We start from the raw sequence: 19275 nt of genomic DNA, 5'->3' as shown, positions 1-19275 counted from the left end.
GAGCTATTGGTAAAGCACATCATCTCTGTGTTTACAGAAAACAAAATGAAGCCTTCAAAGAAAAGAACACCTTCCCTAGTGTCAAACATGGAGGAGGTTCAGTGATGTGTTATGGTTGCTGTGCTGCCTCTGGCACTGGGTGCCTTGAATGTGTGCATGGCATCATGAAATGAGGAGATTACCAAGGCATTTTGGAGCACAATGTTCAACCCAGTGTCAGAAATCTGGGTCTCTGTCAAAGGTCATAGGTCTTGCATCAGGACAATGACCCCAAACACACTTCAAAAAGCACCCAGGAATGATTCAAGACAAAACGCTGGTCTGTTCTGAAGTGGCCAGCAATGAGTCCAGATCTAAATCCCATTGAACACCTGTGGGGAGATCTGAAAACAGCAGTTGGGAGAAGGCACCCTTCAAATCTGGGAGAACTGGAGTTGTTTGCACAATAAGAGTGGGCCAAACTGACCATAGAGAGGTTTAGGAAGCTCATGCATGGCTATAGGAAGCGCTTGACTGCAGTTATTTTGTCCAAAGTCTGTGCTGCCAAATATTATGTCGAGGGTGTCAATAATTTTGTTAATGCCATTTCTTTTTTTTCTGATTTAGAAGGATATATTAAGTTCTGAATAAAAAACAAAAGTTCTGTAATATTAACACTGAAATAAAGTATTGTGGAGACCAAATACTTTTGAAAATTCAAACTTATTTTTAGAGAAAATTGTGAGTTATTTGAAAAAAGTGCAAGGGTGCCAATATTTTTGGCCACGACAATATACATAACATATTGTCTCGTTCATCTGAACCTGAAGCCTATAGGTTTTCGATGTTTGATGGGGTTTTCGATGTTTTCGATGTTTGATGTTCTTGTTCGTTTTACTAACAGTTTGGAAAGCCTCAGCTATTTTAGTTTAGCGCACACTCCCCTCTAACCTGTCTCGCCTGGGTTTCAATCCCGACCTCGGTATAAACTGCAATCCCGCGGTGTTTCACAGACAGGATGATTCATCAAGTTATATGCCGTCCCTCGGATGGACGTTAAGCTGGGCGTCCCGTCTACCGACATTAGTTGGTGGACAAGCCTGGTGTTGGCTTATCGGTTAAGGTGGATGGCTTAAGATCTTAGGGTCTTGAGTTCGACGAGTTATCGCCGGCACCCTAAACAAACAAAGTACAAATTCGTGCATTCCTGCACTTTCAGTCGAGCATCCTGTATCAAAGTGGCAACTTGTCCAGGATTGTAACTCCGAGCCAACAAATTGTCATGGCAACCTCATCTGCTGAACAGGGCAAGGAAGATAAACAAAACAAACAGTGTCTAGAGTCAGATCGTTTATTCTTCCATTGGTATGAGGAAACAAAGTCAGCAGTACAGCTTAGAGATACACACACTCACTTCAGCTTGAATCTCAGCGCAGCGATACATATTAATACATTTATTTTTGGTAGGATGGACTGAAGTCCGATGGACTTATCCGACTGAAGTACGTTTTGTGAAATTTTGTTGCTTTATTTTTGAGATGTGATAATTGTGCCCGGGGGAACTGATGATTTGGGGTGTGAGATATCTTGTTTGTTTATCAAAGTTGGCCTGCAAAGAAAGTTTTCGCGGTGTTCATCACTACCACACAATTAAAAACATCTCACCACCACGTAATTAAAAACACCTCACCACCATGTAATTAAAAACACCTCACCACCACGTAATTAAAAACACCTCACCACCATGTAATTAAAAACACCTCACCACCAAGTAATTAATTCAAGTACGCCATCTTGGCGCTTCACATGTGGGGTGATACATCAATGTGTGCACGATCCCTCAAATGTACGTTAAACTGGGCATTGTGTGCATTAGAATTAGTTGGTGGATATGGTGTCTGTGAAGAGTGGGTGAGTTATCATCGGCACTCTCTCAAAATTATGGCACATTGATGATGAGTATGAGTATAAATTAGATTTTTCTTTTATTTATCCGACAAATAATTTTCCTCCTTTCAGTCCTTAAAAACATCACATTTTATATTATATATATATATATATATATATATATATATCAGCTGAGCTGACTCACCACGCTGTCGTTACAGTTTAGGATTGTTTTTGCTGAGGATAATGACTGTACCTGAGTTGCTGTGTTCATGATTTACACCAATCATAATGCAAACAATTATTTTGCACAAATTTATTTGTAGTGTTTATGATATTACATTTTTATAAGCAATTTAGATTGAATTTTTTTTTAAATAAATTCAAAAAATAACCCCTCAGCACATACATACAGGAGGGGTAGGTGCAGACTGGAGGTTTGGGACGATTACACCTCACCACCACGTAATTAAAAACACATCACTACCACACAATTAAAAACATCTCACCACCACGTAATTAAAAACACCTCACCACCATTTAATTAAAAACACCTCACCACCACGTAATTAAAAACACCTCACCACCATGTAATTAAAAACACCTCACCACCAAGTAATTAAAAACACCTCACCACCATGTAATTAAAAACACCTCACCACCATGTAATTAAAAACACCTCACCACCATGTAATTAAAAACATCTCACCACCACGTAATTAAAAACACCTCACCACCATGTAATTAAAAACATCTCACCACCACGTAATTAAAAACACCTCACCACCACGTAATTAAAAACACCTCACCACCACGTAATTCAAAACACCTCACCACCATCTAATTAAAAACACCTCACCACCATGTAATTAAAAACACCTCACCTCCATGTAATTAAAAACACCTCACCACCATCTAATTAAAAACACCTCACCACCATGTAATTAAAAACACCTCACCACCACGTAATTAAAAACACCTCACCACCACGTAATTAAAAACACCTCACCACCACGTAATTAAAAACACCTCACCACCATTTAATTAAAAACACCTCACCACCACGTAATTAAAAACACCTCACCACCATGTAATTAAAAACACCTCACCACCAAGTAATTAAAAACACCTCACCACCATGTAATTAAAAACACCTCACCACCATGTAATTAAAAACACCTCACCACCATGTAATTAAAAACATCTCACCACCACGTAATTAAAAACACCTCACCACCATGTAATTAAAAACATCTCACCACCACGTAATTAAAAACACCTCACCACCACGTAATTAAAAACACTTCACCACCACGTAATTCAAAACACCTCACCACCATCTAATTAAAAACACCTCACCACCATGTAATTAAAAACACCTCACCTCCATGTAATTAAAAACACCTCACCACCACATAATTCAAAACACCTCACCACCATGTAATTAAAAACACCTCACCACCATGTAATTAAAAACGCCTCACCAACAAGTAATTTAAAACACCTCACCACCATGTAATTCAAAACACCTCACCACCATGTAATTAAAAACACCCCACCACCATGTAATTAAAAACACCTCACCACCACGTAATTAAAAACACCTCACCACCATGTAATTAAAAACACCTCACCTCCATGTAATTAAAAACACCTCACCACCACGTAATTCAAAACACCTCACCACCATCTAATTAAAAACACCTCACCACCATGTAATTAAAAACACCTCACCAACAAGTAATTAAAAACACCTCACCACCACGTAATTCAAAACACCTCACCACCATCTAATTAAAAACACCTCACCACCATCTAATTAAAAACACCTCACCACCATGTAATTAAAAACACCTCACCAACAAGTAATTTAAAACACCTCACCACCACGTAATTCAAAACACCTCACCCCCACGTCATTAAAAGCACTGCACAACCACGGAAACATAGGTTTGAGGGAGTAGTTCAGTGACAACACAGACACTGCCCAGATATGTCGACATACAGATAGATGATTGTACCTGAGTTGCTGTTTTGTCATGGTTTACACCAATCATAATACAAACGAGTACACCTGCATTCAAAGTGCACCACCCCCATGCCAAATATATAAATATCCTACAGTGCAATACCACCGTGTAGCTCATAGAGACTGAATTGGGTGGGGGAGGTGTACAATAAATTGATTGATTAATTGCATAATTAAAATCGATAAACAATGATCAGAAAATATTTTCTTAAATAATTGGCTAATAGCATACCTAAACTGCCAGTGCTTCATTGGAAGCTCTAACTTTTTGGAAATTAATTAAATAAGTCATTAATTGAAAAAAAAAAATTAATTGATTAATCAATAAATAATTAATCGATTAATTGATTGATTTTTTTTTTTTTTTGTATACAACATCGAGGCTCGTGAAAGAGCTAACATTAATCACACAAAAAGTCAAACCGACACATAAAACACAAAATAAGGGGAGTGGCAGACAAGATGGGGAGAGAGGGGGTAGGACACAAACACAACATTTGAGAGCAGGGACATCGGGAGACCTGTGGGAGGGAGAGGGCTTGGGGGAGGTGGAAGAGGTATAAACACATGGACACTGCAAGGACTTCCACGAAAGAAGTTGGAATTTCAAAAAAGTGTATCTGGGGTGAAAATTAGCAGGGGTTGAAAAGATCAAGGTTTTGGATGGGGGAAGATAAGAGATGGTGGTGAACAGCTGTTTTAAAGACCTGGAGGGAGGAGTGGGATTGAAGAGAGTGGGGGAGTTTGTTCCAGAGGCGGGAGAAAAGAGGAATGAAAGAGTGAAGGTGAGCAGAGAGCCTAGATATTGGCAGCTTAACCCTAAGAGGGTTGCTGGCAGATCTTGTGGGACCTGTAGGAATATTAGGGGGACAGACCACAGAGAGAGCTGGGGGAGCAAGGCCGGAGAGGAGTCGGTAAAAGACAGATAGACCACCAACCTTCCTGCGGCGAGTGAGTGAAAGGCCCTCGGAGTTAGCTTCATCGCGGGAGATTCCAATTATTCTGAAAGCTTTGGTATCAACAGCGTGAAGCCGAGCTAGGTGTGAGGCCGGAGCACTGGCCCAGAGGGGAAAACAGTATTCCATTGAGCTGCGGATGAAAGCCTTGTATGTAGTGAGCTCAGGTGTAACAAGGAAGGACTTCGCACGACGGAGGATGCCCAGTCTGCGACTGGCTTTGGAGGCCAGTTTGGAAATGTGGTTTTTCCAGGAAAGATCATGGCAGATAGTAAGACCCAAAAGCTTGAGTGCCAGAACTTCTTGGAGAGGATTGTTGAGAAAGTAGATGGGAGGGTTGTCCAGTCGGTCTTTTCGGAGAGACATAGTAAGAGTGTGAGATTTGTCAGGATTGAAAGACATGTTCCACTTGTTTGACCAGTCTGTGATTTTGTCCAGGTCTGCAGAGAGTGAGGAGGCTGCAGACTGCCGATCTGAGGGATGAGGAATGGAGCGGCAGAGAGTGGAGTCATCAGCAAAGAGATGGAGAGGATTTTCCAGAGAGTCGGAGAGATCAATGATGAAGACCAGAAAAAGCACAGGGCCCAGTACACTGCCTTGGGGAACACCATCCTTAACAGGAAGGGGAGATGAGAGAAATCCATTCAGGGCCACACGTTGACTTCGACCAGAGAGGAAGTCCGCAAGCGATGCATGAGATTTCCATGGATACCATAGGAGGAAAGTTTGGTGAGCAGAGCTGGGTGCCAGACCATATCGAAGGCATGTGATATGTCAAGGGAGACAGCTCTGATTTCCTGTTTGGCATTGAGGACCTCCATCCATTGTTGAGACAGCAGAAGCAACATGTCCAGAGTATAATGACCTGGTCTGAATCCAAATTGATGATCGGAGATCAAGCCATTGGAGAAGAGGAAGGATTTGATATCTGAAGCAATGATGGATTCCATGACTTTGCTGATAATTGGGAGCAGGCTGATTGGTCTGGAGTTGCAAGGATCTGTTTTTGCACCTTTTTTGTGTAAAGCGGCAAAGTTTGCTGATTTCCAAGTTGATAGCAGATGACCTTGAGCAAAAGAGAGGGTGAAGAGAACAGAGAGCGGGTGAGATAGAGCGGCAGAGCAGGATTTTCGGACCCGTGGGCTAATGCCGCCTGGTCCAGTTGCAGAATCAGAGTCGAGGTTTGACAAAAATTTCTCCACCTTGTCAGGAGAGAAGGACACAGAGTCCAGGAGCAGTTGGGTTCGACTGGGTAAGGTGGGAACAGAGAGAGATGGGTTTATGACACAAGATTTTGAGGCAAACACAGAGTTGAGGCATTCGGCTTTGTCACGTGCGGTGTCAACTGTGTAGCCATTTGAGGTAGGGGAGGGGATGGAGGGGGAACAAACACCAGAAACGGATTTGACCAGATGCCACCAGAATTTGGAGGAAGGAGACAGGTTTGAGAGTTCATTCTTGAGTGTGGAGAGATAGTGCTTCCTGGCACTCCTGAGGGTAGACACACACTTGTTCTGAGCTTGGTGGAAGGAACTGAGATTGCCTTCAGTTGGATTTGCCTTCCAAGAGGCAAAGGGAAGTTGTTTCAGGGCAACTGCCATGCCACAAGATTCAGTGTACCATGAACGGGAGGAAGGGTAAGACAACTGAAGAAGAGATGGGATAAATCTGTGCATGAGAGAGAGCAGTTTGCTGTGGAAGAATTCCCAGGAAGAGTTGATGTCAGAGGCGGTAGAGATGGGAGACCAGTCCAGATGATTGATGGCTGCTTGAAGACCGTGCCAGTCGGCGTGAGTGAAAGCCAGACTCGTCGACGCTGAGGTAGCTCTCTGAGAATAGCCAGAGAGATATAATAAATTCATATCCTTTATATAAATCAATAAATTAATCAATAAATTAAAAATATCCTTGATAGCCAAATCACTTGGTCACTGTGGTGTCCAAATATTAACTTCCTAGCTCAAAAGGTGCCTGAGATATTGCCCAGATGAGAAAGAAATTAAATAAATGACTAATAATGAAAATAAACAAATAATAATCATAAAAAAATAAATAGTTAATCAATTGGCTAATAGAATACATAAACCACCACTATTTCATACGAATCTGTAACTTAAAGATTTTAAATTAATTAAGTGATAAATCGAATAATTAAATAATTAATCGATTAATTGATCAATCAATAAATCAAAAATAGCCTTTACAGCCAAATCACGTGGTCATTGTCATGTCCAAATATCAGCTTCCTACCTCAAAAGGTGCCTGAGATAATGGGAAAATCGAAACACTCTCGCAGAACTTTCTCAGCTCACCAAATGAGCACCTGCTGATACTGCACACTCACCTCCATGTGGGCCAGTGCAAGGCCCGAGTGGACGGGCATGTTCTATACAAACCCCCGACAGATCACTACCAGTGAATGGACTGTTTACCTGGATTAGTTGCTTCTTAAGGACATATATGGGGCTTGTGAATGTACAGGGTTAAAATTTTATAATACTACTTTGAATCATATTGGGAGGGGGAATGCAAGCTGAGGGTGATGTTATAAATATATTGTTTGTTTGGTTCCGGAGCCACAAGAGAAATTATACTAGATTTTTCACATCTATTGCTAAAAGGAGAGGTGGCCGTGTGTATTTAAAAAATATATATTCACAGTGGACACTCGCTTGTATTAACAGGAAATGATAGAAAATCAATACCTCTAAGTCTCATTGACGGATATTTTGTCATGTTCTTATATTCTCGTGAGTAAGATTCGAATCCATTAAGACAATTCTGATTAACCATTTGTAAGTTGTCACTTTTTCGTCTAAATGCTGAAAATTATGTTTAAAAAGACGATTTAAATCACAGATTTCACGCTAACTACGGCAGGTTAAAAGTGCCCGGCGAGCAGAACTGACTCAGTGAAAACGCACACAGTGTAAGCGCAAAAGGTTCGTTTAGCATTCGTACGTCATTTTGAAAGTCTCTGAAAGTCCCGTAGAAGACGAAATACCAAATTATTTTAGGTTAATTATTTGGAACACTGCATCGGTGATTTCCATTTACACTTCAAGCAGTCACGGAGGGAGAAAGTTTTCTTTGTTTGTTTGAAAAGGAAAACCTACAAAAGCCTCCATGAATACGTTGAAAACTTTCTTCATACATTACTGAAAGAATTCAAAGTCAAAGTAATCCACACTACTGCAGTAGCACAGCAAGATTTTTTTTATTCAAAAATATGTTCAATCATCACGTGCCTTGCCACAGGTAGTAGTAGTAGTAGTAGTAGTAGTAGTAGTAGTAGTAGTAGTAGTAGTAGTAGTAGTAGTAGTAGTAGTAGTATTAAATCACATCGCAGGTAGAACAAGTGTAATAACCAATCGATGTAAACTATGTTCAAACAATGCGTAATCATATGAACCACCTTTAGAGGCCATTTTTCCCCGCAGAGCAGGGGTCGGCCTTTTTCAGGCACCGTGGTCTCCTTTTTTTGAAGCAATGTTTTATGGCCACAACGTCATATAATATGAGAACTTAAAAAAGAAAACTCGATCTAGAAAGTGAAAAAGATGCAAAAATGCAGAGAAGCAAATCAAGACCCAGTAAGGAGTTAAGGAGAGTACTACTAGCAATGATTATTTCAAATGCCCCCAAGTAGAAGATACTTCACTGTACAGGGTTCTCACGAGCCTCGATCTTGTATACAAAAAAAAAAAAAGAAAAAAAAAAAGGGTGGCCTGAAAGACGCTTTACCCTTCTGAAATTTCTCGCACCTCCCTCCCTCCTTTCCCCTCTACTCTCCCGGCCTTTGTGGTTCAAGGAGAATGATAGAGCGCATACAGATGCAATGACTGATTGATTATTATAAGTAATGTATAATAAAATCATATATGTATATTAAAAAGAGTTTAAGACCGAATACTTTACTGGGGAGGGGTAAATCAACTTTCAGGCCACCATATGGAGTACAAAAGATGCACATATAAAAAAATTCTGTCTCATGAAAGTATGTGGAATAAATTATTTTTATTGTCAACAAGTTGGCTTTGTCAATCTTCTGTCAGAAACCTGCTTTATTGTTTATAGCTTTATCAGTTTTTAATTTTTCAAGCAGATACAGTGTCTTCAGAAAGTATTCACACCCTATGACTTTTTCACATTTTGTTGTGTTACAGCCTGAATTTAAAATGGATTAAATAATTTTTTTTGTCACATCCACACAAAATACCCGTAATGAAAAAGTGAAATACATTTTTTAGAATGTTTTACAAATTAAAAAACAAATGAAAGCTGACGAAATGTCTTCGGTCAATAAGTATTCAACCCTTTTGCTATGACACTGCAACTTGAGCTCAGGTGCATCCAATTTCCTTTGGTCATCCTTGAGATGTCTCTACAGCTTGATTGGAGCCCACCTGTAGCCAATTTGTTTGATTCAACATGATTTAGAAAGAAACACACCTTTCTATAAAAGGTTGACAGTTGACAGTGAATGTCAGAGCAGACTCTCCAACGTGAAGTCCAAGGAACTGTCTGTAGAACTCCGCAATATAATTGTGAGGAGGCATAGATCTGGGGAAGGATATAAAGCAATTTCTGGAGTGTTGGAAGGTCCTAAGAGCACAGTGAGCTCCATCATTAGGAAATGGAAAGAATATGGAACTACCCAGACACTTTCCAGAGCTGGCCGTCTGACCAAACTAAGCAACCGGGCAAAAATAATCTTGGTCATGGTGTTGACCAAGAACCCAATGACCACTTCAATAGAACTACAGAGCTCATTGGCTGAGATGGGAGAACCTGTCGGAAGGACAACAGTCTCTGCAGCAGTTCACAAATGTAGGCTTTATGGGAGAATGGCCAGACGGAAGCCACTCCTGAGAAAAAGGCACATGACAGCACATCTGGAGATGCAAAAAGGCAGGTAAAAGACTGAGAACATGAGGCAAAATATTCTGTTGTCTGACGAGATGAAAATTGAACTCTTTGGCCTGAATGCAAAGCGCTACGTCTGGCGGACATCGAGCACAGCTCATCTCCCATCTAACACTATCCCGACCGTGAAGCATGGTGGTGGCAGCATCATGCTATGGGAAGGCTTTTCAGTGGCAGGGACTGTGAGATTTGCAAGGATAGAGGGAACAATGAATGGAGCCAAGTCCAGCAAATCCTTGAGGAGAACCTGCTTCAGCATGCAAAAGACTTTAGACTGCAGCGAAGATTTACCTTCCAACAGGACAATGACCCCAAGCATACAGCAAAAGCAACACCGGAATGGTTTCAGAACAAGAATGTGAAAGTCCTTGAGTGGCCCAGCCAAAGCCCAGACTTGAATCCCATTGAGAATTTGTGGAAAGACTTGAAGATTACTGTTCACTGATGCTCCCCATCCAACTTGACAGAGCTTGAGCAAAAGTGCAAGGAAGAATGAGAGAAATTCCCCAAATCCAGGTGTGCAAAGCTGATACAGAAGTAACCAAGAAGAATCGAAGCTGTAATCGCTGCCAAAGGTGCTTCGACAAAGTATTGACTCAGGGGCTGAATACGTATGTAAATTAGATATTTCCGTATTTCATTTTTCACAAGATTAAAAAAAAAATCTAAAAACATGTTTTCACTTTTTCATTATGGGGTATTTTGTGTAGATCGGTGACAAAAATCTCAATGTAATCCATTTTAAATTCAGGCTGTAACACAACAAAATGTGAAAAAGTCAAGGGGTGTGAATACTTTCTGAAGGCACTGTAAGTGTAATATTTATCAATTGGAGATGCAAAAAAATAGCAAAATGTATTCAAACATCAGGTGGTTGAATGTATGGTTATATGTGTGGTTGTGTGTGTATATATATATATATGTGTGTGTGTGTGTGTGAGAGAGAGGATGGAATAAATGCAGCTTCTCAGTTCTACTTCCTATAAAACACCAAAACATCATTTTTTAAAAAACCCAAAAACGTTTGTTATGCACAATCCTGAAACTTACATACCATGCCAGCTCGTTAATGAACTTCCCTGGAGCATAATTTCTGGCATCATGATTTACGGCAAACTTATTCTGGTTATGACAGACAGACACAAACACGCGCACACACACACAATCGCGCATGCACACACACACACACACACACACACACACACACACACACACACACACACACACACACACACACACACACACACACACACACACACACACACACACACACACACACACACGGTGGGGTTAGCAGTTCAATTCACGCATTCAGCAGTGCATGTCCATACTCTAGTACAGTATATACAGTCATCACATCTACACTTAAATGATGAGCTATCTCAGCATGATGGCGCGTTCAGGCTTCTTCAGCGGAGCAATCAATTCCCGCATAGGTAAAGTTTTCAAACAGCGCCGTGTTCACGTATGCCTGCAAAACAAACAGCCAATGTAAAGAAACACATCAAATAATTTATAAATTATGTCATAATACCGAGAAAAAAAACCTTTACCAGGCAGAAGATATTATTATGGTAGTACAGTATACTATTCACCATCACAGGTAAGAGGGTATACACTATTCAAATAACAGGTAGTACAGTGTACTATTCACAACCAGATGTAGTACACAATGTTATCACCATCACTGCTATTCACTACCACAGGTAATGCAGGATGCTATTCACCAGTATGTTTCTGTTTCATGAATCTTTGTTTCTCATTTCAAAACACAAAAGGTTAGTTAGTTTGATTTTTAGTGAGGTGAGTGGAGGAAGGAGAGGGGGTTGGGAGCAGGTACAAGTTTTCTTATTTTTAAGTATGAGATTTATTTTTTACAGCTTTTTGCTTTTCATAAATGTTTCAACCTCCCAGACGTATAAATTATAGTTGTGCTCAAAAACACACAGAATGTTTCGAACCAAGATACACCACGTCCCCCGGCGGCCCCCAAACCACCACTTGGCTTGATTCCCACAACCTCCCTTCCCTGATAATACTTCTCGTCCACGTAAACCACAGCTTTTGTCATAATGCTTGTATGTGGGCACAAATTCCTTATCAATTTGTCTCACTAATTTAGGTGAGGTTTAACTTTTGCTTTCTTTACGATGCATAATGCATTGCAGTTCCATTGCAATAATTACGCATTTCTGCACATCCTGACCTCAAAGCACATCGCCAATCACTCAGAATCCTACTGCGCCGGTGCTGCAGTGATGTTCTTGAAGTGGGAATGAAACGTAGGCGATCTTTAATGTGCCCAGGATTAAAAAAAAAAAAAAAAAAAAAAAAATTAATAAATTAATCAATAAATAAATCAATAAATCAATGAATAAATCAATAAATCAATAAATAAATCAATAAATAAACAAATAAACAAATAAACAAATAAACAAACAAACAAATAAATAAACTAATAAAGAAATTAATAAATAATTAAATAAATAACTAAATAATAAAGCAGCTGGCACAATGACATCACAATGAGGCAGTGTTGGCAGTGTATTGTTATGGCTGTGCCAAAATGTGACATTGGGTCAGGAATAGGAAACAAATTTTCACTGCCAATAAATAAAAAAAAATCATACGTGCAACGCAATAATACAAGTGTGGTGGATCGATCATGAAAATGAACATCGTAGGTTTGAGTTGATTTGAATTCAGACCATTGTGTGCTGAGGTCCTTGTAGTTAATGCACGAGTATAACATTGCACAGGTGCTTTCTAATATCCTTATCCTGCACATGATATATATGTATGTACCGTACGAACTCATACATGAGCCTTAGAGACTGCAGATAACCATCACACAAACTTATGAAATTGATGACTTGAATATAAATAATGTTATTGAGGCCAAATTGGAAACATCAAGGGGCAAGCTCCAGCGAATCGTTAAAAAATATAGGTTACAAAGCTCGTGGAAGAGCAGAACAACAAGCGGATGAATAGATAAAATTGGCAAAGGGAACAACTGTGCGGCAACAACAAGTGGATGCACCACAGCACAAGAAGAGTAATTGCAGAAGTGTGGAAACAGGGACTCAACTGGTGTAGTAAAGCTCAGTAGTGGAAATGGGAGAGACCGTGAGGTGCAGGTGGGCAGCAGACTTCAGATCCTGTAAGAAATAACTCAAGACAATGGACTCAGGAAGACAGTTCTACAGGTAAGAAAAGAGTGATATGAAAGAATGGAGGTAATTGTTGAGTTTAGACTTGGGGTGAGGGAGGGATTGCGGGTTGGGAGTTTGGGGGAGGGAGTAACGAGGAAAGGGATTTTGGCAGAACACGTGTGACCTAGAGGGGCAGGAGCTGGAAGGAGAGAGGTTCATGAGGAGCAAGACCAGAATAAACAACAAGGCCACAAACCTGCATGTGTGAACAAGATGCAGCATCTGAGAATCAGCTTACGGATGCGTGATTCCATCGACATGGCCTGACATTCCAGGGCCTCGGGTGGGTTGGGGGTGGGTAGGGGGAGAGAGATAGGAAGCAGTAACAACCAGTGCACAGTGAGGAGCCATATTCCATAACATTCCGGATGAAGGCCTTGCACACAATCACAAGCGGAGGATGGCAGAGGAAGGACTTCTGAAGTGAGAGCTAGATGTGAAGGCCAGTTTGGAAATATGTTCTGCATAAAACAGATTCTAGCTGAAAGGTAAGGCCCAGGAACATCAGAGGCTATATACATCTCCCAGAGGCTGACAACAGGAATAAATTGGAGGATTTGCCAGCTGGTCTTTATGGATGGACAAAGTGAGAATATGGCTCTTTCTTGCATTAAACAACATGCTCCAGGTAGACAAACAGTTTCTTATCGTCTCCAAATCAGCAGAGAAGGTTGCTGCCACGGCCGGCGTGGTGGAGGGGTGCAGAACTATCAGTTCTGATCGGGTTTAGAAAAGATGATTCGAGAACTGCTGGAATTAGCAATTAAATGTCCTTGCCTATGATGGGGAGAAGGCTGACTGGTCTATGGTTAAGAGGGTCAGTTTTTGCACCATTATAATGAATAGGGCTAACATCGGCCATTTCCTGTGATGCAGGCAGGTGGCCCTTGGAAAATGGCGGGATATAGAAAGAGAGAGAGAGAGAGAGAGAGAGAGAAAGAGTGAGAGAAGTTTACGAGTGCGAGGCCCATATTCTGCCAGAGTTTGTCACTATGGAGGAGAGCTTGTCGCAAGAGAGGGTTAGTAATTTCTCAACTTTAACAGAAGGGGACTTCAAATGCCATAGATGGTTTGTTTCGGTGAGGAGGTGTAGGAGTGGCACAGAAAGAGAGGAAAAAGGGAGGTCAGTCTTTTCTGCAAAGACAGAGATATTGTTGTTGTTGTTGTTGTTGTTGTTGTTGTTGTTGTTGTTACCAGTGAGCTGGTACTCAATTGGCCGACCTCGGAAGGATGACAGGCTGAGTCAACACCCCTGGCGTCAATTCAACGATCGACCGCGATTCAAACTCAGGATCCTTGGATCCCAAGCCCTAACCGCTAAGCCAACACCAGGCTTCATTCAGAGTTAAGGTAATCCTTTACGAGTGAAGGAACACACGGAGAACATGTTCCAGAGCCAAACATGACCAACTGCCACCACAAGTTTTATGGATGCCAAATACCTGCAAATTCACCCTCAGGTAAGTTGATTCCAAATTTCAGTGCATCTGTGGATGAAGACACAATGTTTAGAAACTTTGCGGAGGGACTGGAGGTTCCTACCAGAAGGGTTGATTTTCCAGGAGGAAAAGGCTAGCTGTTTTCTATCAATTGCCTCACCGCATGAATTATTGTACCAGGGATAGGATGCTGGGCAGGATCAGCTGGATGCATGAAGGTATGAATTGATGCATGCAGGAGAAAGAGTAGTTTCTTGATAAATGAGTTCCACGCACTGTCCAAGTCTGGAGATGAAGAGAAAGTAGACCAGTCGGTGGAAGACATGGTGGACTGCAGGCCAGACTGATGCTCTTAGTGGCATAGGGAGAAAGATCTTGCTGGGCCATGCTGCATTACAAACTTCATTTTAAGGTTTGCTGAAATGAATCATCAAACTGTGGCACGCTGAACATGTCTGGCATCCTTACTGAGGCAAGATACAACAGGTAAGAGTGCTCGGTCATAGCGGTACTCAATTTCCCTCTTACCATGGGAGTGGCACTCATACGTGTTTTGATGAAAGACTCCGTAAAAAAGGAGATCCTTATGGAATGTTGTATTGTTATTTTTTCACAAAAGAGATGGTGTTAGGATGGAGAAGAAAAAGGAAAGTGAGCTATTGGGGTGTGAAATGTGTGGGAGGATGGAAGGGAAAGGGGGCGGTAGGGTAGAGTAAAAATAAGGGGCTTCGGGCTGTGTTGTGGCTTGGGGTGAAAGTGTGAGATGTGCGGGTAGCCTAAACACTGGGGGCAGGAGCGGGAGCCAGATGTGGAGCGGGATATGGGTCTGGGTGTGGAAGCACAGGATGTGTGGGTGTCGATTTGGTCAGTTGTGCTGCCAGAAAATACACTGGGGACAGTAAAAAAAAGAAAAAGGTTTTCACAAGGTCAATGGTGAATCTGCCCGAAGTGTTTCTGACGGCTATGCTGTAGCTCTCTCCCCATTAAACATTTATGACCATCTATGAATTACGTATGCATATTTGTGGAATTATTGAAACTACCGCCTGCCTGCACTTTCTCTCTATCTCCATCATCCCCTATCCGATCAAATTGCCCACATGATAGTATGTGTGGTGCTGCAATGGCAATAACATTTATACAGTGAGATAGGTTAATCCCGGTACAAAAAATACCACAACAGGCAAGGAAGGTCCCTGTACCTTGCGTGCCTCGAGCATGCGGTTCAGAGAGACACAGATTTGTGCAAAGGTCGGACGGTCATTGGGTCGATCTCTCCAGCACTGGCGCATCAGCTCATATCTGTGGAGCGAGGACGATCGAGGTGAGGAGGGCACAGGCAGACAAAGGCCCAAAGAGCAGTGCTTGATGTGTAACTTTGGTGATACAGGCACGAGCTTCTTTCACAAATACAGAAGGATCAAAAGGACCTTTCGAAATTAATGTTGTTTCATTTTTACACCACAGGGAAGGCACAATGCTGATAGATAAGCAAGTTATAATAATATTCTTCCTTTACAAGTAACTTTGACACAGTAGGAGGCAAACAGGTCAATCGAAGGCTGTACGAGAATGGCTAACCTATGGTTGTTTATCCGTGCATTATTCTATAAAATACTGAATGACAAGCAAGGCAGCAGCACGTACCATTTTAAAAGTCTTTGGTATGACACGGCTGGGATTTGAACGGCTGACCTCACAGACACAGAGCAGACGCTCGAACCATGAATTATGTCACCGAGACTGTTTAAACTCTCTTACCAAGTCTAATTAAACTTGCTTACAGAGTCTGGTTAAACTCGCTTACAGAGTCTGGTTAAACTCTCTTACAGAGTCTGGTTAAACTCGCTTACCGAGTCTGGTTAAACTCTCTTACCGAGTCTGGTTAAACTCGCTTACAGAGTCTGGTTAAACTCTCTTACAGAGTCTGGTTAAACTCGCTTACTGAGTCTGGTTAAACTCTCTTACCAAGTCTAATTAAACTTTCTTACAGAGTCTGGTTAAACTCGCTTACAGAGTCTGGTTAAACTATCTTACAGAGTCTGGTTAAACTCGCTTACCGAGTCTGGTTAAACTCTCTTACCGAGTCTGGTTAAACTCTCTTACCGAGTCTGGTTAAACGCTCTTACAGAGTCTGGTTAAACTCTCTTACAGAGTCTGGTTAAACTCTCCTACCAAGTCTGGTTAAACTCTTACCAAGTCTGGTTAAACTCTTACAGAGTCTGGTTAAACTCTTACAGAGTCTGGTTAAACTCTTACAGAGTCTGGTTAAACTCTCTTACAGAGTCTGGTTAAACTCTTGCCAGGTCTGGTTAAACTCTCTTACCAGTCTGGTTAAACTCTTACAAAGTCTGGTTAAACTCTTACAGAGTCTGGTTAAACTCTCTTACAGAGTCTGGTTAAACTCTTACCAAGTCTGGTTAAACTCTTACAAAGTCTGGTTAAACTCGGTTACCAAGTTTGGTTAAACTCTCTTACCGAGTCTGGTTAAAGTCTCTTACCGAGTCTGGTTAAAGTCTCTTACCGAGTTTGGTTAAACTCCCTTACCAAGTTTGGTTAAGCTCTCTTATTGAGTTTGGTTAAACTCCCTTACCAAGTTTAGTTAAACTCTCTTACCGAGTTTGATTAAACTCCCTTACCAAGTTTGGTTAAACTCCCTTATCAAGCTTGGTTAAACTCTCTTATCGAGTTTGGTTAAACTCCCTTACCAAGTTTAGTTAAACTCTCTTATTGAGTTTGGTTAAACTCCCTTACCAAGTTTAGTTAAACTCTCTTACCAAGTTTGGCTAAACTCTCTTACCGAGTTTGGTTAAACTCCCTTACCAAGTTTAGTTAAACTCTCTTACCGAGTTTGGTTAAACTCTCTTACCGAGTTTGGTTAAAGTCTCTTACCGAGTTTGGTTAAAGTCTCTTACCTAGTTTGGTTAAACTCCCTTACCAAGTTTGGTTAAACTCCCGTACCAGGTTTGGTTAAGCTCTCTTATTGAGTTTGGTTAAACTCCCTTACCAAGTTTGGTTTAGCTCTCTCATCGAGTTTGGTTAAACTCCCTTACCAAGTTTGGTTAAGCTCTCTTACAGAGGCAGGATAAACGCGGTCTCTCTAACCATTTCTCCACCAAGGTTTCCGTTTTTCACGTGTTACACCTCTTCATGGTGACATGAGGTTGCTTTTCACCTTAATCCGAGGGTTTTCCATAACGCCAATAACAAAAGCCCTGAAGTAATAACAAAAATCCTAAACAAACATAATGCCAGACATTGTGGCTGGACAAGACAAAAAAGTTATCGGAAGAAGATTATTATCTCAATATATATTCGGAAAGACGTCAATCATTTACATTTTCAATATGTAGGTAAATGTAGTTAGTATGGGAAATATCCTACCTTACTAAGCATATTTATTTGTGTTTTGAAAATAAAATTAAAAGTCGGAGTTTCTTGGACGATCAAGCGCATTGTCCCAAAGAACCTTTTGAACGGCCCTTGTAACATTACAATCTTCAATGAAACTAATGACACTGCAATTTTGGCCTAAATCAAGCCAGTAAACCACCTGAGTGTACCGTGCCACACCTTCAAAGCAGCACACCTTCAAGTACGTGATTCTTGGATAATCATGATCATAAATACAACGTGTTACTTATGTACAACATACCTAAAACAGAGCACTAAACGTATGCTGCATTTTGTTTGCGTCGTGTATTGCTATAAAAGACAATTTTATCATTATAAATACAGTAATAACAAGAAAAAGAGCGATCAGAGATTGCAGACCCTCGCCAGGATGTATTTTCAGTGGTTTGTAAGGCTTTTGTGTTAAAACAAATATGGCGGCCAAACCACGTGATCACGTCAGCATTATTTTTTTTCTCCACTAATTTATTCCTCGATTATGCTCAAGAAATTTCATCTTGATCGGACGACGTTTTGTACTTGTCAAATTATGACGTCATAATGGAGGCACCGATGACATTAGACTCTGTTTAGGTTATGGCAGGATAAAATTGGGCGAGTGCCATTTTTGGGAAAAGTGAGTTCAACGATGAAGGAACATTGTAATTGAAATCCCATCAACACAGTTTCTTCCCCATGGAGAGTTCTTTACAATGAGCCATGTCTCAATTTTTTCTATTCAGCGCTTTCGGAGATGTGGAGGTGCAAAGTTTTTACGTTTTTCCAAGATGGCGGCCGAACAACGTGACCTATGACGTCATAATTATCATAAAAAATTATACGGGTGGAGTTGCACTTATGGTGAAAATTTCCTGTCAATCGGACCAACGGTTGCAGAGAAAATCATATTTATTCTGTGCGGACAAACACACAGACAGACAAACAAACGGACTCACAATGCAATACCCTCTGCTCTGGCGAGGGTAATTAACACGAGTCAAACCTGCCGAGGTTTGAAAAAGGGTAATTTGCACACGACTGTAGCTCAGTCATGTCAAATGGTGTGTTCAGAGACTAGGGGCCGTTGTCACGTCGTACGGCGTGCCCTGCGCTCTTGGTCGGCGTCACGGCCCCGGAGTGTGGTGAAACGACGGCTTGCCAGCTGGCTGCGGCTGCTAATAAAGCACTTGGAAAACTTGGATGAGATGTCGCTGGCGAGTGCCGAGTCAGAACAAGAGCCGAGTGTGTTTGCAACGCAATCAATTATAAGGCATTGCGGAATGTCATTGTGCACGAAAACCAACAATCCGGCAATGACAGCAATTGTGTAAGAAGTGCGTATCCGAAAGAAAGGACAACATATTCATCGGTGTTTTTGACCGACCTAACTCCACCGATATAACCATTAATTTCTAGAAATTTAGTGTCCACGTCATGTTTAACAAAGACGG

The 19275-nt window shown here is 41.2% G+C and overlaps 1 protein-coding gene across 1 annotated transcript in view; it reads right to left on the bottom strand.

Annotated features, from left to right (window-relative positions):
* Nucleotides 1-8052: 8052 nt before the first annotated feature.
* The window catches only part of LOC144888990 (tyrosine-protein kinase receptor Tie-1-like), a gene marked incomplete at its 5' end in the record, with an annotated part of 66075 nt that continues 54852 nt past the window's right edge, over nt 8053-19275 (bottom strand). Inside the window, 4 exons of the mRNA XM_078768790.1 lie at nt 8053-11248; nt 12869-12938; nt 13189-13270; nt 15634-15733. Coding sequence (XP_078624916.1) covers nt 12883-12938; nt 13189-13270; nt 15634-15733 — 238 coding nt within the window. The remainder of the gene's footprint in view (nt 11249-12868; nt 12939-13188; nt 13271-15633; nt 15734-19275) is intronic.

Source organism: Myxine glutinosa, unplaced genomic scaffold (assembly GCF_964187855.1).
Source record: "Myxine glutinosa unplaced genomic scaffold, kmMyxGlut1.1 SCAFFOLD_477, whole genome shotgun sequence".
NCBI classification, from domain to species: domain Eukaryota; kingdom Metazoa; phylum Chordata; class Myxini; order Myxiniformes; family Myxinidae; genus Myxine; species Myxine glutinosa.
This window is presented reverse-complemented; position numbering and strand designations above follow the sequence as displayed.